The sequence below is a fragment of the Agelaius phoeniceus genome, chromosome 7, assembly GCF_051311805.1.
Source record: "Agelaius phoeniceus isolate bAgePho1 chromosome 7, bAgePho1.hap1, whole genome shotgun sequence".
NCBI classification, from domain to species: Eukaryota; Metazoa; Chordata; class Aves; order Passeriformes; family Icteridae; genus Agelaius; species Agelaius phoeniceus.
In genome coordinates, this window is record NC_135271.1 from 25,442,770 (window position 1) to 25,461,320 (window position 18,551).

General features: G+C 49.9%; 1 protein-coding gene across 7 annotated transcripts in view; it reads right to left on the minus strand.

Annotated features, from left to right (window-relative positions):
* Positions 1–14,375, minus strand: part of NRP2 (neuropilin 2) — an 89,166-nt gene extending 74,791 nt beyond the window's left edge. For 3 of the 7 annotated variants that reach the window (XM_054636203.2, XM_077181304.1, XM_077181302.1), the window contains exons 1-2: positions 13,935–14,375; positions 2,076–2,253 (exon numbers count right to left, since the gene is read on the minus strand). In XM_054636203.2, the coding sequence (XP_054492178.2) occupies positions 2,076–2,253; positions 13,935–14,007 (251 nt within the window). In that variant the 5' untranslated portion in view covers positions 14,008–14,375. Of the gene's footprint in view, positions 1–2,075; positions 2,254–13,528; positions 13,642–13,934 lie in introns of those variants that run through there. The other 4 variants (XM_054636205.2, XM_077181303.1, XM_077181305.1 and 1 more) reach the window with 4 other exon arrangements.
* Positions 14,376–18,551: the final 4,176 nt, after the last annotated feature.

The window sequence follows — 18,551 nt, forward strand, 5'->3', positions numbered from 1 at the left end:
ACACTCAGATGAGATTTATCACTATATGGTGACCTATTATTAATGTAATCTATTAATGCCCAAGCTTTACGCAGTGTCCATATTTGCCTCCTCCTGGTCGGTCACTTAAAATAATCTCACTCCTATCCATTTCTTTCAGGCCATGTTTATCATACACTGTTTTCATTGTTCTGTTATGCTTCCTATCAAGCACTGTCCATGAAGCTCTTTCAAACCCACTCCTCTTCAGTGCTGGCTTGAGAGAGCAGGCACCCTAAGTCAGCTTGGCTCTCAGCTCACAGCTGTGGCCGGCAGAAGCTCAAGTGGATAAATCCTATTTCCCTTTAAGAAAAGTTTCCTTGTGCACGTACACGCAAAAAGGGAAATAGTGAGACCACACAGCAGCCACTCAGAAGATTGCCACAGTAAAGCAAAAAGCAGCAAAGGCATAACCAACACCCCCAGAGCTCAGGCAGTCCTGAGCACACTACTGAACACACCACCTGCAGCCTGGGACCAGACAATGCTCTCTCACAGGCAGCAAAGCATGGCAAAAGTTGCACAAGATGATCAGAGCTAAAACTGGCACCTTCCTACAGGTGGAGGAAAAGCCTGGTGCCCATGGGGATTTCCAGCTCTCTGACCAACCTGTTTTTGCTTGCCTGAGGCCTTGAAGAGGCAGAAGCTGGAGTCCCTCTGGCCCAGTTTGATCCCTGCCTTGCACACAACACTGTCCTGGCCCGTACATATGGCACACTCTTCAGACTGCAAATACGGGCCTATACAGCTTTTATTACCATGAATTTGGGGCAACTGCATTAGCTATGAGGAGGCTGTGCAGTTCAGCCTATGCAAGCAGCAATAAAATCTGATAGCATCTATCATTCTCACCTCCACTGCAAGGCCTTGTTGTGTTCATCTATGCCCACTTTAAGCCTTTCTGTACCTTCTCCCTTCTTTATCCACAGGCCTGATCCTGCAAAGCACTAAACAACTTGCACACACGGTGACTTCAGGGAGAGTTCATGGTGTTCAAAGCCTTATTAGCCCAGACTTTATCTGTAGGGGGTGACAAAATCCCCAATGACATCAATCAGCACACCTTCATTAGAGTTAGAGGAGCTATGCTGATTTATGATAGCTGAGGATCCAGCTCTGCACTTCATAACCTTCAGTACATCATCAAACCCATGCTGAATTCTTTGTTCTCCGCAGGACTGATTCTGCAGCCCCATAAACGCTTCCCCTGTTCCTTTGTCCTTTTTTACAAACAGAATTTCCCTCTCCATATGCAACCCCCTTTTAATCAACAGGACCAGTGTATTGAGCAGGACTGTTATGTCAGGCCTGTTTTAGGAGACCCCAAGCTCCTTCACACTCAGGCATCCCTGTAGCTGGCTGTGCATTCCAGATGAAACCCACAGGTTTCTATGTCTGCTGAGACCATATTATTAACTCAGCCTTTTATGGTGCCCTTTGATGCCTTTAATTATTCTTTACTAGTTGTTAATTGTTTTTCCCAGACATCTAGTTTCTGGGTCCTTTCTTAGAAGAAAAAGGGAATAAATGGCAAAAAACCCCATCTCCCCAGTTTACCAAACATAGCAGAAAAAGCACTATGGGAAATCAGATCCAGCCCAAACAGCTCAGACCACCATGTCTCCAACCTCACATGGCCCGAATCTGGGTCTCCAGCCACAGGGCACTCTGCCATACCTCTGCCTAGTTACACAGCAGGAAATTGCTCTGCTCTCCCAGCATGGTTTAAAAGAAGAGTGAGGCTACTTCAACACAGAAGTAGCAAGATCCAACAAACAGCTGCCTTTTAACCAGTTGGATCTTGCTTTCAGGTGGTATCAGGCCAAGTTAAGAACTACAAGTTCATTGCAGAGTAGGCTCATCCTATGTGTCCAAAGCAGCATCTTACAACCTCACAGGCAACCCTTGCTCTGGAAAGGCAAAGAGATGCAGCACTGTGGGGGCTCAGAGTGATGCTTGATTTCAAGTGGAAAGAAGTACAAGACCCATACCCAAGACTAGGTAAAAGCAGGAAGAGGGGGTAACTATGTACTAGAGAGGTAGAGGAAGGCTCTTACTTGCAGTCATGTTTTTCGATTTCGAAGTGAGGGTTGAAGTTGAGGATAATCTTCTGGTTGGATTCAGGGGTGTAGATGACCCATTCACAGTTCTGGTGGGAGGGGTAGTCATTGGGGTACCCTGGTGAGGTGATGTACCCAGCATCCTTGGAGTTCAGGCGACCCCCGCATGGCTGAGCTGCAGAGACACAGAAGGGAACAAGGCATTGAGAGATGTTCTGGGCATCAGGTGTGCACAGCAGGCCTCCCTGGGCCACTGATAGGAATGGTCTGATAAAGACCATTCTCCAGCCCATTGACATCCCTTTGGTACTCCAATATTGATATTAATCTCTGGGCAAGGAGAATTATTCTGCAGAACAAACATACTCCTTTCCCCTCCACCTCCTGCCACACTTACATACCACATTTCACACAGACCAGAAAAGAGAAATGAATGCTCTTGCCAAGGCAATTACAGAGCAATAAAGTAAGAGACAGATTGATATCAGATCATCTGTAGCTGCCTCATTTTATCCCTTCTTTTGCCTCCTTTGCAAGCTGTTCTGTGTCAGTCTCCCACAGCTGCCTCAGGAGACACCAGAATTTAGACACTACAAATTCAATCCAGCTGCAGGAGGGCAGAAAGCTGTGCTGTTTCCAGGCAAGGAAACTGAGGCATGTCAGGGTTGCTGGTGAGCCCAGACCCACCCACACTGTGTGGCAGAGCTAAGGACAGCACCTGTCCTTCCTGGCCCCAGCCTGCAACCCCATGAAAGCCCCTCTCCGTTTGCTGTGTCTCCCTCCCCAACCCGCCTGCCCCAGCAAACACATCTCAGCAGACTTGCAAGCTAACCCATGCACTGGAGCTGCAGACACATATAATCAGCAGTGGTGGTTTTGTGGGACTAGCCCACAAATGGCTGGCAATGGCTGCGTGGTAAGCAGAGGAAGCTCTCTCAGCTTTGGGCTAGAGCAGGCCCTAGAGGGTGATTTTGTAATCAAAAAAACATTTAATCTCATGAATGCTGCAAATCAAATTTATTATTGCATTACTTGCTGGGAGGAAAATCTCCATCACGGGGTCACTTGATAATGCACTACAAATCCCAAAGTCCCTTTCTCCATGGGCCCCCATTGTGTGTCCTGCTTTCCCCACTCCCCTGCCACCCCCTTGTATCAGCACCCAGGCCCACAAGCTGCAACAGCTGCCTCCAGAAGACAATATTGCCTCTTCATACCCAGAAAAACACACAAACCCCACCAAAATGGGCAAAACCCAACAAAGGCCTAAGTCCCTCCATAGGGCAGGCTGGCAGGCATATGGGATTACCCCGGTCCCACATTGTGGAAAGTTGTCCTCCCTGACAATAAGCAGTGGGTACAATGTGGGAAGCAAACCCTCGTGGGATGTTCCCACTGTCAGGTTAGCCCCACAGCCCCAGAGGATCCTGGACATGCAGGAGGATGCAACTGGGTTTTCCCAAGACCCACATTTGCACACCCTGAGATGAAGGCTGCAGCACAACCCACACCCCCAAGGGAGCCAAGGCACAGAGAAGCATCACCCTTGATATAGGAGGGTAACCACACATCCCAGCAGCTCCATGAGCAAAGGGTGTGTTCCACCGTGTTCCCCATTGCCTTGGTCCTGAGCGATGTTCCTCTCCCTCCACAGCAGCACTCACTGCAATGCCCCAGGCCCACCCAGGAGAAGCAAAGCAGTGCAGATTGTGTGGCCTCAGCCCCTTGCTGTGGGTCTGGCTCTGTTCCTCTGCCATAGGGTTTGCCAGGTCCCAGGGGTGTCCCCTGCCAGGCTGTCACAAGTCTACCAGCTCTCGGTAGGGACATCCCAGTCTGAGCTCATATTGCCCTCTTGCCAGAGCCAAGGCGAGCAGCAGGAGTCAGGCAGGACCCTCAGCAGAAATGCTTCCTGGAAAAAAAGCACTTTGAATAAACAACCTGCTGCCTGCACGCTGCCTGCAGAAAATGCACGTGTCCTGTGCAAAAACAAGGGCAACAGGAGGGCCCTTCATGGGCCAGCGAGGCTTCCTTTGCCGTGAAAAAAACACTCAGTTTCCCCCATGTTTTTCATGCCCTCTAACACATTCATTCTTCAAAATAACTTTCTTCGCACACACCCAAAGGCAGATCTGCAGCCTTCCCTTTTTCTTAAAATAATCCTGTAAGTATCCTGAAAAATACGAGGGGAAAAAATGCAGCACTGCCATGAAGAGCTGAGAATACCAAAAAACATCTGGTTTTGTTCCACAGGAGAGATTGCTCAACACACAAACATTTACAAACCTACATTCTTGCACAAATATCTTCTCTCAGGAAGGCATATTTGCCCACACATGTGTTTATGTGGGCTTGGAGGGAGGGAGAGAAAGAGACATTCACGTGGAAAGAAGAAATTCATGGACTTGTTGACATCAATGTACAAATAGATGTGTAATTCACACTTCACTCATGTACGCACTTTCACACCTTCTCATAAAAATTCACACCTCGTTTGCACACATGTCCACCCCCTCCAGCAAAGAAAAATATTCAAGCTGCAGATTATTTTTCTTGGAAAGGGCAAAGTCTCCAAACAATGAAAATACAGTCAATCCTTCCACACCTCGTGATTCCCTCCCGTCTCTCCAGCTTTCACACACATGCTACCCGCTAGGCTGATACCACCAACATCACCCCCCACTCAGAAGCTGCTAGCCCCTTACTCATGCCAGATACCGTGAACACCCTGTGAGCCCTTGCAGCTCAACCACTTGGAGGGGAACTGTCATGTGAACAGAGATGTCAGCTCTTCCCCAACTAATGAACCCAGGAGCAGAAACACAGTTCTACTCTGACCTTGAAACTTCTCCTTTGCCCTGCAAGGCCATCACAGTTCAGTGGGACTGAGCTAAAGAAAATCCTACTCTTGATCCTAATTTCAGGTCAGCTTGGTGCCCAAATTAGACTGTTGGTGCCAGTGAGGACAGCCTGAGTGAGAGGGGCTGGAGCCCAGCTCCCTGCAGCTGAGACCTCTCCAGCAAAACAGGACAAGCAGGTGAACCTCCCAAGTAAACACGAGCACCAGCCACACCCCTCAGGTGTTCAGATTTCACCAGGAAAATGTCACCATCTTCCTGGAGCAGTGAAAGTCTCCCACCTGCAGGAAAGCTTATTTATGTCTCTCAGAGAAACATTTTGTCCTATCATTCATTCCTACCCAAGAAGTCCACAGAAATGAAGGGGGCTACTTCAGTACAGCACTGCCTTGCCCACATGGTGGGCAATAGCATACCAGGAACTCAAGGCTTCTTAGAGTTATCTGAAGAGGCAAAATTACTTAAATATCTATGTAAATGTTCTGTTGGGCTTTTTCTCTTTTGAGTCACAGGTATCTAGCAGGTACCTGCAATGAGAACAAAAAAATCTGTCACCATGCCCACTGATGGGCATAGGGTTTGACTCCGCAGTCATGCCAACCACTGTCTTTCTGTATAAAATATGGCCTTGCTTTGTATACAGCAGAGGCTCAAAGTTCTATGTTAATGGGTTCTTCCAAACTGATGCATTGCATCCATGCAAAAGAAAAAAAAAAGGAAAGGTTAGGGGCATGGCTACTGCTCAGTCTGTATGCATTGGAAGCAAGACGTGTTCCATAGCTAATGGGCTTCAGCAGCTTTTGCCAGCCCTGAATTCACTTAATAAAATTAAAATTAAATTCTGAAGTACAAGCCAAGTCTGCCAGGTGCATGGGACATCCCATTGCTCAGTAAGCAAAATGCAGGCATTCAAAGCAAACTGCTGGGGCCCCTGCCAGTCCACATAGTAGAGGGGCCAGTGGAGTGCTGTGCCAACAACAAGGCCACAGGAGAGCAGCAGGGCTCCTCAAGGGAGGTTAGAGAGGTCAATACTCCTTGGCAGTGTTGGAGTAGACTTATGGTCAGGTTGGGAAATCTGCAGATCCCTCTTTTCATTAAGGCTCACCATAACACAAATTATCCCTGCAACTTCCTCCATGCATGGCCACCCCAACAGGGGAACTACATCAGAGGATGACAACCAAGCCACAGGAATGGGAAAAGAAGACCTGGAGAAGGTCATGAGGTGCAAAATTCTGCAAATGCTGCACTGCACAGTGCGCAGCTCCAAAGTTTCCCATGGAGATGGGTGTCAGCAGCTGAGCTCCTCACCCTTTACAAGGCAGACACCTCTTTCTGTGCCTTGACCTGCTGGAGACACCCAGCCTGATGAAGTCTCCTCCTGCCTCCACAGGCCACAAAAAGCGATCATTACTCAGAGGATCCAAAAAAAAAATAGCTAGGCCCCAAGAACCTTCACCTATACTTGGGGTTTTTCAGCTCTGCAGCTCATCAGGCACATCTGAAACCTTAGGCCGGGAGCAGGGCATTCTCCTACTTGAATTTCCTGCCGATTAAACCCCTCTGGATTTCCCTCACCCCAGGAGAGCAGGGCTCACTGTTATTGTTGGACCTTCCACACAGAAACTAAAGCCAACTCTGTCTGTAACAAAAATAATCATCACCAGAGAGGCCCGTTTCACAACAAACATACATACTACAGCCTCTCAGAGCTTGTAGTGTCCAGCACAAAACTACCATGTGTTTTGACCTGCTGAGGTCAGTTTACTTTTGGGATAGCTTTCAGGGCTACACACAAAAATTAGGGTGTTCTGGATGCCTTACAAGCAGCAGCAGCATCACTTACTGTGCTGCTGGAAAAGAGCAGCCTTTGAGGACAGCAAAGGAACAAGGGAGTGAGACGTGGGCGTTCCACAGCACGCAGATGAACTGCCTAGCCTTGTAATTTCTCTTCCTGGCATGAGGCCCTCCAGCCCAACTTCACACTCTTGTTCAACCACTGCAGAAGATTTCCATGTCCCAGGATTCAGCACTGATTCAGCACTGTCCCAGGATTCAGCACTGAGCAGAGGAGATTTGCCCTGTCAATCCCCTCACAGCACAGCAAAATACAGGTGCTGGCATACATGACCCACTTCTCTCAGAGCTGCTGCACTTGGCTCAAGCCCTTGTGCAGGAAACCCATGTTTCAGTTCTGTTCATCACACAGCTCTTCAGAGTTTTTCAAGGTCCATGCGTGTCCAAGCACTTTGCCAAACCCTGGTATGGAGGAGACAAACAGATCTCCTCTGCCAAGGATTCATTACCATTAACGCTTATCCTGCCTCCTTCCCTGAGCTCTGACCCTGGCTGGGCACAGCTAACATAGCAGGGGATCTCACCCCAAACCACAGAGCACAACTTTCACAGGAAGCAGAAACACAACATATGAACTCTCAGACTTAAATCATACAGTTTAACCATTGGCCAAGGAGAGAGACAAAGTGCAGGGGAAGCTAATAAGATTAGATGTTTTATCCCCAGTAGCATAGATCATTTTAGCAGAAGCGTGTTTGCTTTGGATTGCAAGATAAAGCTTCAAAGGCTTCCTGAACAAATTAATGGACAAACACACCCAAACAACACAAGGCTCTTACATGCACATTTCATTCCGGAGCACTACCCACATCCACATCTTGAGACTTCACACAATCAGGGAGAGTCTCCAGAACATTTAATGGAGGAATTTTACCAGGTTAAGCAAAATTTCACTTAAAAGTAGAGACACAGCAAAGTAGAATTTAAAGACTGCTTTTGTGATTTGAACTAGGATTGTGTTCGATTCAAAGTGTCTCAAGCCTGTCATGAGACAAGCTCATAAAACACTGTCTGGGCTTAAGCAAGAAAGGAACGCGCCAATCCATCAGTTGAGGAATGCAGCCATTTGACTGCTTCCTAAGGCAACAGGGAAGGGATGCAATATATTCATTTTATAGCACTGGACAGCAGTGAAAGGGGAACACTAGAAAGCTCAGCAAATGGAAGATTTTAGCTCTGAGCCTTTGCAAAAAAAAAGATAATTTCAAATTATTTTTAAATAAGAAGGGAATGTTGGAGGGAGGAAGAGAGAGAAGATTTGGAGACTTCTGATAATCGCATTTTTTCCCCCATGTTAATCCACAAAAGAATTAAGTAGAAACCTTGAAATAGAGACCTACTCAAACTTCACCATGGAAAATGAGAGGGCCAAATCTTGCCTGCAAATCCAGGTAATTTGCTTTGAAATCACTGGAGTTCAGCTGATTTCTACCCCTGGGGTTCTGAATAGCCGCCTTCCAGGGGCTGACATCGCTCTGTACACTTGAGCCAGTGACAACCCTGACCTTTAAATGTCCATCCTGTCCAACCCCTCTCTTATATCTTTGATGAGATTTTATATCCTGTTTATCCACCTTCACTAACTATTATTTTTCATCTTATATCAGAGGCAAATGCAATTCCAACAGCGTAACCAACTTAATAGCGATAGTCTCCCTATAGAGATGTGTACACACAATTCTCCCAGCTTGCCTGCAAGTATAATCTGTGGGTCTGGAATTACAACTCCTGGCTGCTCCAGTAATCATCCTGGGGAGCATGCCAGTGTGTGTGTACACATGCAAGGGAGGCAGATAACTGCATTTTGAACTTGGAGAAATCTTGCCTGCCTCTCTGTTAGGCTCTCAGGGGCTTGAAATCTCATGGAAACACACTGCCATCTCCCAGAAATAGGTGGCAGCTTTAGGAGACCCTCAAGCTGCAGGTCAGACAGTTTCTGAGTAAAACTCCCCAGTACTGCAGGCAGGGAAACAGAAGCTTGAACCTTCCTGCATGGCAGCCTGCCACCCTACCTATAGGCTACATAAGGAAAAAATATGATGGTGAAAATCTGCTGAGCCACCCCCATTAATGCTGTCAATAACAAACTCGTTCAAGGGCCATGGAGACAAGAGACATTTCTAGTTGTACACATGGAAAAAAGATTCCCCTAGGATTTGTCTCTAAAGAGCTCCAGGCTTGATGAAAGGTGTTCAATGCCTCTGAAATACTAATTAGTATTATTATTACAAAAATTCCAACAAGAAAAAAAAGCTTATCTCATCTCTCATCTCCCCCACACCCTCCCAGCTTCCTCACACCTTTTGAACTCATCTGTCAGGGTCCATTCTGAAACTGAATCCTTTTTTCCCCATCAGGCAGTGGCAGTTTACCCCTGACTCTTTCCCACAGCAGCTGGCAGAGCCTCTCAATCTCACAACACCCCTGGCTTGGCCCTCCCTCCCAGAGGCCCTGCTGGAGCCTCAGAGCACAATGCAGTGCCTTGGCTGCAAAGAGCCCCACAGATGGGAGAGGAGGGGAGCAGCCCCTCCTGAGCCACTCAGAGAGCCCCACCATGGGTGCCCCTGTGCACACTGCTGAGCAGTAGTGGCTTCAGCCTTTGGTGCTGGTGGTGAGGCTCAGCAGCAGCTGGATTTGAGCACGCTGTCAAAGTTATTGCACATTCTGGTGAATGTCTTAAACACATTGTTACCTGCTGAGCACATATTCAGCAGTCAAACAGAAAGGGAGAAAAGCTGCAGTGAGTTTGGGGTGTGCATGAGGGTGAAAGTTGTCAAGGGGCTCTGGGTTTGTGAGGGATGGCACAGAGAAGGGATGGATGCAGAAGTGTGCGTGTGTGGCAGCAGCAAGGCTGGTGTGACTCTGTGTGTAAGAGGGAAGGTAGAGACCTGTGTGCCTGTGAAGAGAGAGGAGGAATCAGGGAGATTATAAGTGTATGTGTCTACATGCAGATGGGGTTTTCCTCCTTCCTCTTTCTGCATGTGTTCCTTTAAAAAAAGGGGGTTCAAAGAAGCCTTTCAATAAAACATAAGCAGAATAAAAGGAGAGCATCCTTTTGGCTTCACCATCTTCCTAGAAGGGACATAGAAAAGGGCAAGCATTCAAGCCCTACACAGACAGCATTTCACAGTGACCGGGTGACCCACGAGAACAGCTGGGCAGATGTCTTGCCTTTGTCCCAAATGCACAGGGAGAAATGAGGGTAGGTTTCAAAGACTGGAACCCAGTACTTTATCTCTGGAGCCCATTTTCTTTGATTCATCAAGTGCGAAGACGGGGGAAGACACAGTCAGACATAAAGTCCTTACAGCTATCCACCCCTGCAAGTTATACTTCAGGCTATTTTGCATGCCAACCTGTTGCTTGTACCCCTTTTCCCAAACTGCTTGGAAAGAGGTCACCTCACCAAGGCTGTAGCTGGAGCCCAGCCTGCCAGCATTACTCTAGCTGTCCTCCCTGATTCACGGGCACTGCTTGCACACAGAAAGGGTTACAGATCCAAGTTGTGATTTTGAGTGTTTGGCCCCGTGCCTGCTGACCTCGTGCTGACAAACCTCTCCTCCGTGTCTGAGTTTGTGTCTTTTCACTGCACAGGCATCAAGCCTGGCTCAGGATCCGGCCTTCCGAGCTTGCGCTTTGGCTCAGGCAGGGAGCAGGCTGACCCTTTGATTCTGAGTGTGATTAAACCCATGCTACTGTAGCGCTAAGCCGTGTGCAACACTGTTAGCAACAGCCCTGATTTATGTTGTTGCTAGTATTGCGGTTTCCACCAGGGTGTAGACAGGGATTTCGAAAATAGCCCAGCTACCTCTTTGTCTCTGTGTGTGTATTATAATTAGAAATGTGTCAAAGGGCTGTTACAGAGTGAGGATGGAGCTGGAAACGTTTACACCCCACTTCTGCCCCCACCCCGTGCTGACACCATCAGCCCCAGCTTGGGTGTGTGCAGGCACATCAGCTCTCTGCACTTCCCGGATTAGACAACTGTATTCCCAAGGCTCCATGGGGGCACGGTGGTGGTGACTTCACCATACAATGGTGAACAAGTTTAACAGCTTCCAGTTTGCTCTCAGGTTGCTGCAATCTGCCCCCACCACTGTGGCTAAATGACAACTTTTTTCTATTTTGATTTCAGATAGGATCACGGGTCTCAGATGTAGACAATTTATTTTCCTAGCACAGCTGGTCTGTCAGAGGTCATATAATTTGGCAGCAATCCCAGTGCTTAAAAATTAATTTTTCCTTATTAATACAACTGGGGGTCCCACAGGATAGGATCCCAGCCTTATCTGAACCTGACAGCTTCCTAAACCCCATGAAGGATGCTTTCTCCTCTCAAGCTATCTGCAGTACAAGGCCACCATGTCCTGGTGCCTGGCAGCACTGGAGGTTTCTGCTAGGAAACCAACCCACCCTCCTGCCGGGACGGGAAGTGCTGCCTGCTCCAGCCCAGCAAAGTGGGGGGCTTTCTCTTTTTGACCTTCTAAAGCCACACACAAGGTACCAAACACAGAGAAGATACTGGTAAGGAGGATGGGGGGGGCAGAAGGAGCAAGGCAGGGAGATGGGAAGCACCTCCATAGAGCCTTCTGGGACCAATATGCATGCCTGTCACTCCAGACGCCACACACCATGATTTTCTGTAGCAGTAAAACTAGGAAAACAAAATGCAGCATCCTAACCTGGGTCAGAGCCCCCCACCGAGCTTTTATCAGTGGTTTTCAGTGATGCTCCGACAACTATCTGATTCCTAGCCTAAAAAAGCTTTTGTTTCCAGTAAGAGCCGAGTTAACAGCACACAGGCATAAGGCACTACACTCAGTGTTGTGTGGGTGTGTGTGTGCATGTTTGTATGTGTGGCCGTGCGCTTGCTTGGCAGCAATTTGTTTTGGTCCCCCTCCCCACCTTGCTACATCTCCTAAGTCGCTACTAAAAATAATAGCTTTTAAGTAAACTATTTTGAAGGCTTCAGAGTGAGCTTTGCTCAGAGCTGCATAAACATCATCTGAACGGCTCAGTACTTGGGTCACTCAAATCTGTTACTTTCTTACTTCATTGCTTTTTACGGGAAAATGAAAAACACACAGCCATCCAACCTTCAGATTTATCTTCACGGGTCTCCCACCCACTCTCCTCCATGGTTATCTCAGGGTTTGCTTGGCTACATACAAATTGGCAGCTGCACTGTTTATCTCTTACTGTAGAAATATTGCATGAGGTTTTTTTCCATGTGGATTATCATATTATTGTCTATTAAAAACGTCTCCCCTCTCTACTAACCTCCCTTAGGGAACCTAAAGAGGGACTTCCATAATGGGGGAAGGCTTTCAGATACACCAGACTGAAACATAAATCCATCTACCTCTGGCATGTTTCCCTTACTAGGCTGGCTAATTTACTGAAACTGAATGTAGCCTGATCGAGGTTTGCATCCCATTACCCCATACCTTTGCTCACTGTGTTGGCAATAAAGTCATTTGACCGGACTTGCAGCCACACATCATCATCTCAGCAAACCACCGCTGGTGTCGGCCACAGAGAGACAACTTCCTTGCTGGTTCCAACACCATGTGATGCTCTGCTTAGCCGGGAAAACCCCGCATTCAAATAAACACTGCTTACAGCGCCTGAATGGCCTGAGAGACACGGTTTGCTCAAACCTCTTCCTAGCTAACAGTCCTGATGCAGAGCTCACTCCAGGATAGAAGGAGGTGAACACATGGACGCAGGCACACATTCGGGCTCAGCGGCCACAGGGATCACAACCAGACCGGCCAGTGCACCCTCAGGAGCCAGCCTCAGGTTACAGCCCGATCTGCCACAGCACAAAACCTGCTCCAGGAGATCAGACACTGCTTCTGCAACGGGGTTCATCTGAAAAGATTGTTGCACTCAGCAAGGGCCTCCCAGGACACTGCCCTTTCTCTTCATCCCATCATGTGCCTATTCGCTTTCCTGCTTGAACAAAAGATGGGATTTTTTTTTTCTTTCCTTTATAACCGTAAGGAAGGAGGTGATGCCAACCGGCAGCTGAATGTTTATCGGCAGTGTCTGTGCTTCGCGCTGCAAAAGAGAGGGATTTTCTCAGGCATCAGAGACTCTCTCACTTCCCCTTTCCAAGGGGAAGCTGGGTGGCCACACAGCTCCGGGGTAGGAGAAGGGAGAATGCACTCTGCCATCATCTAACGCTGCTCGGGTCAGACCACAGCTCAGGGCCCTGAGCCACGTCCCGAGGCCCCGACTAACGGGAAGGCAAAGCCACAGCGCAGCAGCTGCTGGCTTGGCACTACCGTTCTGTGCCAGGCAGCTCCTGAGCACAGAAGGAGCCCCGAGAGAGCACTGGACGGCAAATCCTTTTCCTCCAGAGACTATTCCAGATAGGGACCCTGTTGCCCCCAGTAGCGAGATTCAAACCCAGTGGCCGGGGAGCATGGGGCCCAGCGTCAGCCTGCCCCACTCCTGTCTCCATGCCGAAGCAACGCAAAGACGGGTTTCATCCCTCCACCTCCTGACAGTCCAGCCTAGCCCGTCAGCGAGGAGCAGAAAAAGACACTCGCGTCCCAATACATGAACCCGCCTTGTCCCGGGACAGCCCAGCGTTTGGGAAGTGCGTACAGGTCCCGCACGTACCGCGGGCAGCCTTTCCTGAGAGTGCCGCCGCCACCGCAGCGCTTCGTCCGCTCCCAGCTCTGCACGGCCCCGGCTGCCTGCTCCCGCCAGACAATTTTAATTTCTCACCTAAAGTTTCCCGAGGTTGCAACCGGCGCGGGGCAGCGGATATTCGGATGCGGGTGTTCGACATGTGGCTGGTCCCTACCGCTTCCCCTCCCTTCCCCGCAGCTCCCCAAAAAACCAGCACGCAACTTTCCAGTGCGGCTCCATCCCCTCGCCCCTCCACGCCGGGCGCTGGGAGCCGCGCGGCTGCAAGCGCTGCGCTCCTTGCCGGGGGTGCGCCATCCCCGCCCCGCCACACGCATGAGCCCCTCCAAAACCCGTGCTGCGAAAGCTGCGTGGCGCGGCCGATCGCTCACGCATTCCCTAAATTTATTCCCACGCAAAGCATCTCTGCGTGAGACCGGGACCGCGCCCGGGAACCCGAAAGTTGGGCGGACGGGGACATCCCCCGTTCCTGAGGGCGCCTTACCTGTCTCCGCTGTGCCTCCAGAGCCGGACAAGCACAGCCCTAGAAATCCCCAGGCGAGAAGAAACGTATCCATCCTCCGGAACAAATTATAAAAAAACCCGAAACCCACAACGCAAGACCCGAGGCTGCGGGGCCGGGCTTCGCCTCCCTACCCCGGGAGCGCCGCGCCCCGTGTGGGCGCCCCACTCGCGACCAGCTCCGGCGGGGCTCAGCGAGGGGCGGCGGCGTTCCCCGCACCGGGGCTGCGGGGCGGGCGGTGCCGGCGGAGCGCCTCTCCCCTAGGGCGACCCGCGGGGCCGGCGCCTCGGCATCCCCCGGGGCGCGGCGGCGGTGGTGCGGGCTGGGGCGCCGTCTGCGCCTCCTCTCCCTCCCCGCCGGCGCCTCGCAGCCTTTTCAGGCAGGGCGGCATGTGGCTGTCAGCGCCGAGCGCCGGCGCCGCCCCCCGCGCCCCCCCGCCCGCCCGCGCACCGCCCCGCGCACCGCGCCGCCCCTGCGCCCCGCCCGCCCGCCCCGCCCGTGGGCAGCGCTGGGGGCCGGGGCAGCGCGGGGGCCGCGGCAGCGCGGGGCGCGGAGTGGCCCCGCGGAGCCGCCCCGCGGAGCCGGGCGCGCCCCCACCGCGCTGCCGTGCCGCGGGTGCCGGCCGGCCCCCGCCCGGGCGCTGACGGCCCCGCAGCGCGGGCAGGAACCAAACCCGATGGAAATAACGGCAAAAGAGTCGGCTGTGCGAAGGGAGACACCCAGAAATTGTCGGATGGGGGAGCATCAGGACAAGGATTGTCCCTGCTCGTGGGCTTCCGCCGCTGCCGGCCGAGACCCAGAAGCGCCGAGGCTCGACCAGAGCCGCCTGCGAGAGCGGAGGGAGGCGGCGGGAAGCTCACGCTGCCTCGCTCCTGGCACCCACGGTGCGGTGCAAAGTCTTCTGCAAGGGACAAATACAAATCCCCTCCGGGACTGCACCACAGTTGACTTCCACGCTCCAAACCCGTTTTCTCCGAGATGCTCTTTAAAAACACAAACCGAGAGCAGCGTTCACATAAGTCATCCTAGCATTGCTCCTAAAGTTTCGCCTTTGCCTCGTGAGGGTGGGGAGTCTCTGCCCTAGCTGGAACTGCTGGGACCATGCGTTTACTTGTTGCTTATATTCACAGACCACAACAGGCTTAAAAGCTGGTATCTGGGCTAACTCACACCTCCATCCTCTTTGAGAGGTGAAATTTCAAAGCGAGTGAAAAGACCCCTAAAATCCTGCACCAAAAAGCTATTTAAAAACAATTCCTTTATGTTGTTGATGAGTCCCTAGACTTTAGATTCCAACTTCCAAATAAACAGTAGACAAAACTATTAAAGCTATATTATCTCAGTTTTTTAAGTTGGTAATTAGTGAAAAGATACTGGCATGTGGCAGAAGTGAGATACATCATTGTGTGGGTGAGAGGGAAAGTAAGAACATTTCACTGGTATTCATTTAGGGTGATGAGACTAATTATTTTGTACTCTGCTGTCTATCAGTTACGAGTAGCATTACCAGCTCACGTCAATGAAATCACGATGCCAACCTGTTTAAGCACATTCACACAACACAAACGCTTAGAGTTCCTCTGAGGCCAGTGGAAGTTCATTGACAGCAACAGATTTGGCCTGACAGATAGATCTGATATTTCAGCCGTTACCCTTAGGGCTGTAGCATCCTTCTTCCTTCTGTGTGTTTTGATACCTGATTTTGCATCTTCTGTGGCTCAAATGTGCTCCAAAACCCGCTGAAGTCAATGCAAAGCCAGTGGCAACAGAGTCTCCTGTATTTTTTATTGTATTTTGGTGTGGAATTATGCAACTATTATTTACTACTCGCTTATAGTTAGACTACTATCAAGCTAGCGAAGTGCGATTTTTTGCGTGTATAAATAGCCTTTGCAAAACATAACACAGATATCAGAGTGTAATATAAACCCACAGCATGAATCATTCCTTTCTTAAGACATGCATGGAAAAGGAAGAGGTTACCAAGCCCTAATCAGAGACAGCCCAATCTCACGTACCATATGGCACAGGGGCAATTTTTCTTCCATTATGTTCCGTTTCCACTGGTTAAGGTCAATAGAAGAGGGCAAACAAAACCTTGAACTGATAACAGCTCTGATCTGTTACTGAATGAAGAGAAGATAACCCCAGGAAAGAAAATGGTGATGGGAAATGAAGTTACCTGCTGCTCCACAGAGGTTTCTCTCAGTTGCTTTTCAATTGCTCTCCACAAATCCAGCCCTGTGTTTAGTGTTGGATCTCAAGTCTCCTCTCCCCAACATGCCACTGTCAGGAAAAAAGAAAGGCACAACTAAAGAACCAGGCAGCACTACTGTAGTTTCTACCACTGCAAGTGTTCAGGACAGGATGATAATACAGATGGTGATACCTATTACTCCAGCTCAGGTAGAAGAATGTCAAAAATACTTAGTTTGGGAGCATGTAATACTCTGACCCTCTCTCAGGTTTGAAGGCACTGAGCACAAGGTGATGCTATGTACTGTGAGCTTACCTCTGCCTGTTTCCAGGGGCAGTTGCTGCCGCTGCTGCTGCTGTGGGTATTGCTCTGTGCTCCAAGGGAAGCTGGACTTCATCAACTCTCCATGCTGGGAAGTCCTCATTCTGCCAAAGGGCTCAGGGCTCTGCTCTGTCCTCCTGTGGGTTTTTAAAACCCACAAGTAAGCACTCACCAAACCCATTGGGAACTGCAGCGTTTTTCCATGTCTGCATGTCAGAAACATCCACAAAACCTCACTGAAAATGAGACAATATGTAATTTAATGGTACTGTAATATTTAACGTACCATCTGCATTAAATTTGGTTGAAGGAATTTTGCAGCCCAAGCATTAGTCAGAGCTGTGATGCAGTGAAATTTCCCCCATCTCTCCTCCCCTCCAGCAGAAAGCCTCCTCAGACACTGCCTAGTTCCCTGCTGCTGACCTGAGGGCCTGTGTACCTAGGGTTTTCCCTGGCACTCTGCAGATCTGCTCTTCTCCTCCCTCTAATTGCAGCTCCTTTTAAACATTGATCATGCAGCCTCATTTATTTTCAATCACAGCTTCCTCTTTCTAAATGAGTCCTTCTCTCCCCATGAACTGACCATCAGGAGGTGTCTGTAACGCAGGAAATCCCCAAGTTTTTCCTTAGACCCTTTCTCAATCCTGCTTTAAAAGAAAATAAAATTCAAACCAAGGCATCATGTATTCCTGTAACCTTCTCTGGGCTCCAGAGTAGTTGGACAAACAGGGTTTCTCCCCCAGTTTTATGTCAAAACATATTATTTCCAATGCAGATCTTGACAGCCTTCCAGAGAAAACAACACGGCAGGACTGAAAGAGGGCTAGGAATGAGAGAGGGGAAAAATGATACCCAGCCTAGATAAAACCATAAGTATTGTCAGTCAGCAGGAGAGCAGGGACTCAAACATTTTTGGCAGGGTATCCAAGGAGCAGGAGCGCAGGGCATGGGGGCAGACGGCGTGGGTTGTCTCCCAGTTCCTCACAGAAATGCAGACTTCTTGTTGCACTTTTCCTCCTCCAGACAGTGCTTTGAGATCCTCAGCTAAAAAGCTCTAAGTGCATAATATAAAATGTTTTTATTAGTCTATCAGGTGCATGATTACGAGATCTCGTTTTATAGCCACAAATAGCTGATAATTACCTTAGCATCCCATTAGCCATAGCCTTCAACCAGACTGTTTGCTGAGGAATTTGTCCATACTCAAAAAAAGCAGGCCACTACCACAACTTGGACAAAGCAGTTTGGCACATTGCATTCAAGTCCATAAACTTTCAGTCTAGAGGTGGCTTAATTAGGAAGCTGGCCTGTTAATTTTTCATGGGGAGTACCACGTCTGCTAATCTGCTAAGCAGCGGCTGCAGAGCAAGCCCAGAGGCTGCCCCTTCAGCTCCTGGGTGCTGTAGCAGGCAAGTCCTTGATCATCCCATTACTGCCCTCCCACCCCACTCCTGCCCTGATATTGCCCACTCACTCACCCTGTTATTTCTCACTTCCTTCTAACATGTCCCCCCCCATTTTTCCAGCTGCCAGCCTATCTTCCTGGCGGCAGGGAGCTGCTTTCTCCCCCTGCCTCTCCTGCACACGGATATTTGATACAGGGGGAGCACTGCTGGCGTGCAGTTCTCCCTCTGCCCGGCTGTGGTGTGGCCTGAAGCTCAGGCAGCCCCGCGGGTCCTGCCCTGCTGCGGTGCCAAGAGCTCTGGGCAGAGTACGGGAGCAGCACTGACTGCTGCAGGGGAAATGAGGGGAGTGCCGAGGCAGCCTGGAAAGGAGAAATGAGATGAAAGAGGGAAAAAAGCAGAGGTAAAAGAAGAGTGGAGAAGGAGGGAGGTGAAAGAAACAAAGATACAAAACAAGGGGATGGGGGGGGGAAAATGCATAAACAGGAAACAGGGAGGAAGAAAAACAGTGGAGTTAAAATCCATCATGGGATTAGCAGAGAGAGGGAGGGCGATTCCTGCCGGGTCAGGAGGTGCTGAGCCACGGGAGGGGTGCAGAGGTGCTGCTGGGGGCCTGCTCCGTGCAGCAGACCATGCAGGGGGGCAGTGGCACTGGCACGGGGGAGGAAATACCCTGCA